This window comes from Heloderma suspectum, chromosome 5, assembly GCF_057233095.1.
Source record: "Heloderma suspectum isolate Gila_16-S chromosome 5, 16-S_ref, whole genome shotgun sequence".
Lineage (NCBI taxonomy): Eukaryota > Metazoa > Chordata > Lepidosauria > Squamata > Helodermatidae > Heloderma > Heloderma suspectum.
Genome location: NC_139462.1, coordinates 225,545,621 through 225,554,953, shown reverse-complemented (window position 1 = coordinate 225,554,953; position 9,333 = coordinate 225,545,621). Strand labels below are relative to the sequence as shown.

Sequence of the window (9,333 nt, the reverse complement as noted above, 5' to 3'; positions counted from 1 at the left end):
TTAGCTTACACTGCGGTACTGAGTGAAGTTGGACTGCAGAGATTCTGGTTCAAATCCCCACATGGCCATTAAGGCCTCTCAGTGACTTTAAAGCTAGTCACTGTCTCTCAGCCTAGCCTACCTCACAGGGATGTTGTAAAGATCAAATGGATGGGCAGAAAGAAGTATTTACACTAGCCTTGGAAGAAGGGTGGGATTTTTTAAAAAATGAATAATTAGTATTGTTCTTTGACACTTCTATATTCCTGAATTAAAACTAAAGTGAATTCGTGGGAGGACAGATCATTAATACATTCTCGTAACTCAAATTTGCTTGTAATGTTTGAATTTAAATACACTTAGCGAGCAATCCTGTGGCCGCTAGTCAGTGGCTAGATGGCCATAGGATAGGTAGGTTCCTAGGAACCGACCTTGGAGCCCGTGTTCCAAGGTCGGTTCCCTGAGAACCAACCTCCAGCCCCTCTGGCGCTGCCTCATAGGCAGTGCAGAACAGCCGTGCACACCACACTCGGAAGAGGAGTGCGGAGCAGCAAAAACGGGGCATTCCTGGGGGCGTGTCGGGGCGGAGAATTCGGAAATGCTGGTATGGCACATCCCACATGTCATCCAGCTGCCTCCTCCCTCAAAATCGGCTGTCTGGCCACAAATGCAGGGCAGCTGAAACGCAGAGGGCATGATCCCCTCCGCACTTCTCCTGCCCTGCATTGGATAGGTGGTCACCTCCGAGTTTGGAGGCGGCTGCCTTTCCCGATAGGATTGTGCCCTAAAAGTGTGTTCCTGTGCATGTCTATTCAGAAGTAAGTCCCAATGCAATGGGACTTACTCCCTGGTAAGTGGATATACGATTGGAGCCTTAGGGGCTATTGGCTGGGGGATGCTGGGAGTTGTAGGACTTTTTTCTGTTTAAACATGCATAGGATTGCACCCTTTTTTCTTGTTTTTTTAATATTCCTAATTCAGGATATTGTTCTGTTTATCATTTCTGGGGCAGGAGGGTTAGTGGGAGAGAAATCAGCATGCAAGCGCATTGACTTTGGCAAACTAATATGTACTATTGTTGCTAAAAAGTCATCGACAATATTGAATACTTTATGTTAAATATCCCTCAAGGCAAAAGTTTAAACGATAAAAATTTGAACATGATTTCTTTCCAAATTTGAATTCTATTTTTTATTGATTTAAAATTGGTGAAAATGTTTCTTTTAACTTCAGCTTTTGATTCAATTTTAGTCATAATTCTCTTTTCTTTAAGCAATGGGTACAGAAGTGGGTATGTACAGACAAAGAATATATATGTATAAAACTATGTAAACATTTCCTGGTTTTGGCAGCTTTTTTACATGCAATGGAATTAATGATATATCATGACGATGAATGTGTGTTAATGGACAAGAATAACGTTTGGCTTGTTCCATGTAGTTAATTATCTATGAAATGTTGAAGGGCACAATCCACCAGCAAGTTCTTCTCCTTGAGCCTCATGGGAATAAATAGGGGTTTCACAACAGCTCCTGTATAACTCCCAGTAATTTCAATTAAGCTTGAGTAGCAGAATGTCCTGGTTGATGGCACACCGAACTTTGAGCTCTAGTTCAGGGATGGTCAGTTTGACCCCTGCCAAATTTCAATCAAGTGATGGTTAAAAAAAGGGGGGGGCAAAATAAGCTATTTCAATGGTAAGAAACAGAAATATTCCCTATGTCTCTTTTGGATTTTGGATTTAACACATATAGGGATGTGCAAACCCTTGCCCATCCAGGTACTCCAGGTTCTAGCCCCTGCCCCCACTTGCCAGTCCCTGGACTGTGCTCAAGTCCCTCCCATGCTCAGCGAGCAGTCCGCACTCACCCCAGTGGCCTCCTTGAGCTCCATGGTCGCCATTTTTTGAAAAATAAAACGCCAATCGCAAAAATGCGCATATTTGCGGATATGCAAAAATGTACATTTTGCAGATGCACATACTTGTGTATGTGTGAAAATGCTCATTGTCGCAAAAATATGCATGTTTGAGCATATGCAAATATGTGCATTCACAAAATGTGTGTTTTTGCATACACCAATATGTGCATTTGCAAAAGTGCACATTTTCACGCATACTCAAATATACACATTTTGTGATCGCCATTTGTTTTTTCAAAAAATGGTGACCAAGGAGCTTGATGAGGCTGCTGGGGTGAGTGCAGGTGGCTCACTGAGCATGGGCAGAGGGTGAGCAGGGGAAGAGGCTCAGCGAGCAGGGCTTGGGGCTGCAGGTAGGGGGGTTTCCACCAGATTCCTGGACAGAATCGAGCACATGGGCCATCCCTAAACACATATGTAATGTGTACAAGCACTCATTTGTAAGTCAGACTATGCCAGAGTCTTGGAGCTCTATAGTTGTGAAACCCTTACAACCAAAATGGCACCAACTGTATTCTGGAGTCTGGCTACCAGTAAGAGGGTCTGTTGTGACACTGCCAATGTCACCACTTTCTAGAGAACTGCATGATCTCCAAAAATATCAGAGTTTGGATCCAGATGTATGCTGGATTAACTGCACTGACGGAAGTGGATTTCCCTGCCACTCTTTCCCAAGGCAGCCACTCCATCCCCCTGAAAATGCCACACAAAGAGTCAGAAGACAGTTCTGCATGGAGTGACCTATAGTGTGAGAGGAGGGGGATCCCCCAAAATTGGGTGGAGGGACCTTCCTCAAGTGGAACCTTTCCGCTTGCGGAAGACAGATCCAGAATCCAACCCAAATGTTGGCCACCAAATACTGTAGAAGTTTCTGTTAGAACAGACTCCTCCATTAACTTTCTCATTTCTAGTCTGGGCCTCACACTGAAATTGAGACACTTTCCCCAGTGAAATCTCTTTGGGTAAGGTCTCCTCAATATTAATTTCCGACTGAATGGAGGCTGTTCACATGGGCGTCACTGTCATATGCTGATCTATTTTGGGGGAAGCCAGTCTCTTTGGATAAATAGAAATTTGGGCTTCTAGAATCATTACTGAAGATCTCCCTAGTTCGTGTCCACACAAAAATATAATCATTCCGCCTCCACCCACACTCCCACTTTTTTATCATCTCTGTGCAGCCACAGATCTAAAGTCTGGAAAGAATGGGAGGAAAAAATACAGAAGGAAAATACTAATGACTTATAAAAACATTTGGAAGAACTGCTTGTTGTTTTACAAAGAGTCTATAATACTGATAAAAAAATCTTCAGAAATTTCTTTTTCTTATTCTTCTCATCTTAATTCTCTTTTATTTTGGTTTCATCTCAACTCTGGAGTCATCTGCATCAAGGTCATATTCTTCCACCTGGCCACTGGTCCAGACCTTCATGCGATCTCTTACATCACCAGACCTCGGGGCTAGGAGGAAGTCATAGATGAGGGCAGCGGCAGCCCCACCGATTATGGGACCAACCCAAAAGATCTGAAATTCAAGGTCAACAATCAATGCATTTGACACAGTAACTCACACAGAAATGTTGTTATTTTGTAATCAGAGCTTTCAAATAAGGGAATAAATGATTGAAGAACATGCATTTTCCCCAATGCAACAGTTCCTTGTGAACACGAGAACTCCTCAACTTGTCCTGACCCAAGAAAAGGATGGCTTGGCAGAAGAAAAGCATAACAATGCTATGGTGCATTCTCCATATGTGGCCAATGCTTGCAGTCCACCAAAATTCGAAGGTCCAAATTAAACATCCTGATTCGGATCAGGACCCTGGTGTTCCGGGAAGGGGGGGTTAAACCTCCCCACATTTTCATCCCAAAATTCTTCTCTCCCTCCCCTGCCCCCCCATGGGTCGGATTAAAAGAGAAAAAAGAATTCATTGACTCTAATAGAGACTTCTTCTTTTTCTAACCTGGGGTGGGTGGTCAGGAATGAGTCTAAGTGCTTTGAGATGTTTGACTGCACTGATTCTGAATCAGAGCTGAAGTGGCAGCTAGATCAGAGGCTAGAGAAGGGACCCTCCCTAGTGAGCCAAAATGCTGGAAGAGAGTCTTCTCAAGATCTTGACCAACAGATGGCCCAGATTGAGTCCCTGCCCCCTCCCTCCACCGTGTGAACACAAGTTTCCAAGGAGAAGGAGGAAGAAGGGCATGACTTGAGAGATACTTGGGCATGATGCAAAGCAAAGTGGGAAAAGTTAGGGTCAGGACTCAGACGATCTGCCTGGATAGCCAATCTTGGAAGCCAACATAGGAGGGAGCCACCCTAAGGGAGGGGGCCTCACTGCGAAGCTAGCTTGGCCGGGAAGCTCATAACCAAACTGCCGACATCTTTCTCTCTCTCTGGTTCATCTCCTCTGCTTAGAGATTGCTGATTAGTTGTTTAGAGCCTGGGGGCAGCATGAGAGTTTCCTTGAATCTGCATTTGTAGAGAGACTAGACTCTAGCAAAATAAAGTCATATTAGCCTGAAGCTTTGTCAATTGCGTTGTTGATTGCAAAGGGAAAGGGCAATCCATTTCTGACAGGGGGGTCAGGAAAAATGGGTGAGAGAAATGACTTTAAAAACCCTCCTGAAGCACCGTGGTCCCAACCCAAATTGGGCGCTTACAGAAAGGTAAGGAAAACGATCATGCATAGCTTGACTATGCAGCTCATGCATCTATATGAACTTTGTACCACAAGGAACTTTCCTTTGAACAAGTGTGCACCTATTTCATTATTGTGATTTGAAACCTACCCAGTGATCAGTAAAGTTGTTGAAAATCAAAGCTGATCCAAAAGATCTGGCAGGGTTAATTCCACAACCGGTGTAGTCAATCTATGAGAGGCAAAGAGAATAGCTTTTACAAGGGAGGGACATGTACTGTCAGAAATCAGAAATTTTGCTGATGGACCCTGCCCATTAGGAACACCCACCCCAGTGCAAATATATAGTTATTTCTAGAGATGTCTGTTACTGTAAAATCTGGCCCTTTGGGGGCTTGATGGACTGAGCCCCTGATTTGGCTTGAATTTGCTGGCCGACTACATGGCTTTTCCCCAAATCCAGGAACTTTGCTGTTCTTTTCTTATTTGTGTAAATGCAAATTTGTGCAAATTGCAGGCACACTTTGCCTAATTTATGCAAATTTCAGTCACAATTTGCACAAATTGTGCCAATATTGACCACAATTTATGCAAATTTTAAAAATGGAAAATCTGCAGATTGGCCCAACTCCATGATGGAGTCGAGACAGCTCAAGGGGAAATGAGCTGAAATCCAGGGGGGGGGGAGGAGCTGATGAAAGCTCGGAAAACTCCATCCCCCAGACGTATTCCACCATCCCTAGTTTTTTCATATCCAAATGCATATAGAAAGTCCCTGACATCTGCATTTAAATGAGCTTGGGTAGCTCAGCTCAGAGAAGCTTCAAGAGGCCCTCCACTTGAGACTTGGGGGACAGGGGGCACAAGTAGTCAGCTTCAGAGGTATTGTGCCTGACTGACTTGTGATCGGACTCTTTGCAATGTAGTTTCTTGTATCTCATTTATCCATTTATTTACACCTTTTATTTATTGGCCAGGGAGCTTTGGGTTTCTTTCCCGCCTGCTTGGCTGCCCAAAATGTCCAACGCTGTCTAAGAAGATAGAAAGCTGCCTTACAGCAGGTGGGACTATCTATCTCTCTAGTCCAGGACTGTCTACTTTTTAACTGTCAATGCCTCTTCTAGGATGTCAGGCAGAGAGAAGTTCTCTGTAGGTGGTTGCCAGGATATGTTGTCTGCCTGGGACCAATCCACTGTAAGCTTTACCATCTCAAGGATGGACTTCTGACTTTGGCCACCACTGCCTACTCCCTCCTCCACACTGCTGTGTAATTCCGCACCATCCCCTGTAAGGGTCAACAGATCAAGGCAGGACAGCATGTGTGTATGATCCTAGGTTCAGTCCCTGGCATCTCCTTTCAAAAGGACCTGGTAAAGACTATGGCAGCCCACTGCTCATTCATACAGATGGATGAATCTGTCAGTTTCTCTCCATTTCTCATGTTTCCCATATTAAGTTCATTCCATCCCATTTCCACATCAGTCTGCAACTTTTCTTTTTTAGGGCAGCGCAAAAAGTCATGTGCATTCTTCCTAATGTACACATTTTTGTACACAGGTTTGCAAGATATATGCATTTTTGCAAGTGGTTTTCCTGAACATCATGCTGTTTTATGCATTTTCCCCATGATCTATGCATTTTTGCATGCACTTCATCCTCATATACGCATTTCATTTGGAGAACTTCATCATAGAACTCGGAGAAGTGTGAATGTCGAAGAACAGCTGCGTTCCAGTTTATAGGTAGGGATGTTTCAGGTGCTCGGGGGGGGCAGAGTCCAACAGATTCCCTCTGCTTGGCCTCCCAGACCATGCCCACCACCCCTGCTAACCAAGCCTTGTGAGCCTCCAGCATAAACCAGACCCGTCCACTAGTGCTCAGCACTGTCTGCTCCCTCAGCAAGTCGCCATTTTACAAATAAAACGGTGACTCATTTTTGGCCGTAAATCTAATCTTCCACAAATGGTGGCCATAAAAGAGCCATTTCTTCAACAATACAGGTGTAAATGGGCTACTTAAGTCTGTAACGTTGCACAGATGCCCCCTTTACAGCCACCATTTGCATAAGGTTAAATTTACGAAGAAGAACGAGTTGCCATTTGTTATATAAAATGGCAACTCACTGAGGGAGCGGACAGCTGCCAGACCCACTCACTGGGTGCACAGCTGCTTGACAAGCAGGGCTGGGTGAGCGCAGGGGTCCGGGATGGTGGGGCAAGCAGGGGCGGAAACTCAGCAAGCACTTGGAGATCCTTGATAGAGGTGAGTTCGTCAATCCCTATTTGTAGATCGATCCAGGAAGTGTGAGCTTGGTAAGTTCTTTTTGAAATGTGAAATGAACAAAATTCTCCTCCCTCCCTGCTCATCAGACACTGTATAAGTCTGACACAGGTACAAGGTGCCTCCTTATACCGTCATATATTCAGCCTTGAAGCCAAATGAGAACTGCAGTCTTCAGCAACCCAGAACCTCCCAGCTATGTGGTGATACATCTCCCACAGTCCCCGGTCAGTGGCATGATTTGTGGCCATGCTAGCTGGGGATGAAGGAAGTTGTAGTCCAACACGACATCTGGGTGACCAGCCAGATGGGCGATTAATAAATTAAATAATAAATAAATAAATAACACAGCTGGAGGGTGCCAGATTTGGGGAAAGCTGGAGTAGCATGTAGACCACAGCAAATCTGGACAACAAGCTATTCTCTGGCTATGAGGGCTTGGCAATATCTTTTGAATAGATTATACCCTTTATCTTGGGAATTGCAAGCTTTTCCCCATTCAGAGTTTATACTCACAGCAAGAAGATGCCCCAAGGCCACAGAAAGGCCAATGGCCAACGGTCCTGATCCAGTGACATCGTTCCGCCTCCTGTCCGTCGTGGCAAGAACACAGAGCACCAGCTGCAAGGTAGCAATGATTTCAATGCCAAGGCCTTGTCCCACATTGATCCCATCTGCCAGCTGTGAGGGAACAAGACAGAGAGGAGGGTAAATCATTTCTCTTGGCAGGAGGTGAAGGAGGCACTCCACCTATAAATCCTATATTTGAGATGGAGAAGTTCACACACACACACACACACACACTTCAGTGTCAGGGCTTCTTTCATACAAGCATTTTGGCACTTGATGACTGAACCTCCAGTGGTGACTTACATGGGTGAACAGGGCTAGTTCAAGGTTTTTGCCACCTTCAACAAATGGAAATTCTGCCTTTCATGTCCTTTTTTTCAGTATAGAAAAAATAAATAAATCTTACAAAGAGAATTGTAGATTAGAACATGATTACAGGGATGGACAGCTCTGTCAACTTTGGTTTCATGCAGTGTCTCATTTTTCCAACTTCTTGAACTGCCACACCATTATTCTCCACACTGAGTAGATCTGGGCTAATACATAATAACCCCTGTGTTCCTGGGCACCAATTGTGTAGTGGTGAATTCTGAAATACAGGCACTCACACGGTGTTCCCATAGCTAAGTCCCCCAGGAGAGTCCAAAAATGCAGGCAACTCTGTTGATCCAGATCAGCAAACGAATTCATCCCCACCAGGAGCAGGTCTTTTGTAAAGCAAATGGGTCTTCATTGGCCATCATCCAAGGCCAAGCCGCCCTAAAATACTTTACATCACAACCAGGAAAAACACATCATTTCGCTGAGAAAATTCATTTCCCCCCAGCTACTGTGAGGATTTGCTGGGAAAGACTGAAGCCTGAGGGCAAAAGGAGAAGGGGACGGCAGAGGAGGAGATGGCTAGATAGCATCACCGATGCAATGAATATGGACTTGAGCATGCACTGGGAGACAGCGCAGGACAGGAAGGCCTGGCATGCTGTGGTCCATGGGGTCACGAAGAGTCGGACACGACTGAACGACTGAACAACAACAACAACTGTGAGGATTGCAGCTAAGCTCAGAGGGGATGGGATGGGGTGGTGAAGATGATGGCAGCGTCCTCGCTAATAAAAAATGCTGGCACTGCATGCCTGTGAGCCCTGATTCTACTACCCCACTGCTGGACATCTCCGCTAAGATACTGATAGGCATGCACTAAAAAAGTGGACAGATCCAGCAATGCAGGAAGAAGACTCTCCAAGATGTATCAAGGCAGGAAAGTGGACAAATCCAGCAATGCAGGAAAAAGACTCTCCAAGATGTATCAAGGTAGGAAAGTGGACAAATCCAGCAATGCAGGAAAAAGGCTCTCCAAGATGTATCAAGGCAGGAAAGCAGGTGACCCTGGAATTTTGGCACTCCAAGATGTTGCCGGGATGTTTCTCCCATGGAAGACCAATGACCAAAATAAGTAAAATAAAAATAGTTTGCTTTCAGGATGCATTTTTTTAAAATTACTTTAAAAAATACTGACAAATCTCAAAGGAATAAACTTTTTTTTTCCTTGAGCAACACTGCTTGTTAACATTTCCAAACTGCCCTTCCTTGCCAGAAGATAATCTGTGCAGAACCCACAGCAGAGCGAGACTGTGGATTCATAGCAGAACTGGGGGAATCGGCTCATTCACAGTCAGAGCAGACATTTTAATGTTGACTTACTAGACGTTATGGAGGTGAGAGGAGGTAGAGGAGGCCCTCTGGTTCTCTAGTCTTTGGTGAGAATGATAATTGTAACCTCTGCTCTCCCCGCCCTCTTCCACTGGGTGGACATGTGGATTGGGCCCAAGGGAAGAGAGCAAGTGACTGGGCTGAGGTGACGGTGGTGAGGAAAAAGGGGGCCCACTGAAGGCAACTTTCTTCAGCCCCCCCCCCAAAAAAAAACCTGGAAAAGATACTGCACTCA

General features: G+C 45.0%; 1 protein-coding gene across 1 annotated transcript in view; it reads right to left on the bottom strand.

Moving 5' to 3' along the window:
• Window positions 1–1,151: 1,151 nt before the first annotated feature.
• Window positions 1,152–9,333, bottom strand: part of AQP1 (aquaporin 1 (Colton blood group)) — a 44,488-nt gene continuing 36,306 nt past the window's right edge. Inside the window, exons 2-4 of the mRNA XM_084859442.1 lie at window positions 7,335–7,499; window positions 4,690–4,770; window positions 1,152–3,424 (exon numbers count right to left, since the gene is read on the bottom strand). Of these exons, the coding sequence (XP_084715568.1) occupies window positions 3,251–3,424; window positions 4,690–4,770; window positions 7,335–7,499 (420 nt within the window). The 3' untranslated portion in view covers window positions 1,152–3,250. The remainder of the gene's footprint in view (window positions 3,425–4,689; window positions 4,771–7,334; window positions 7,500–9,333) is intronic.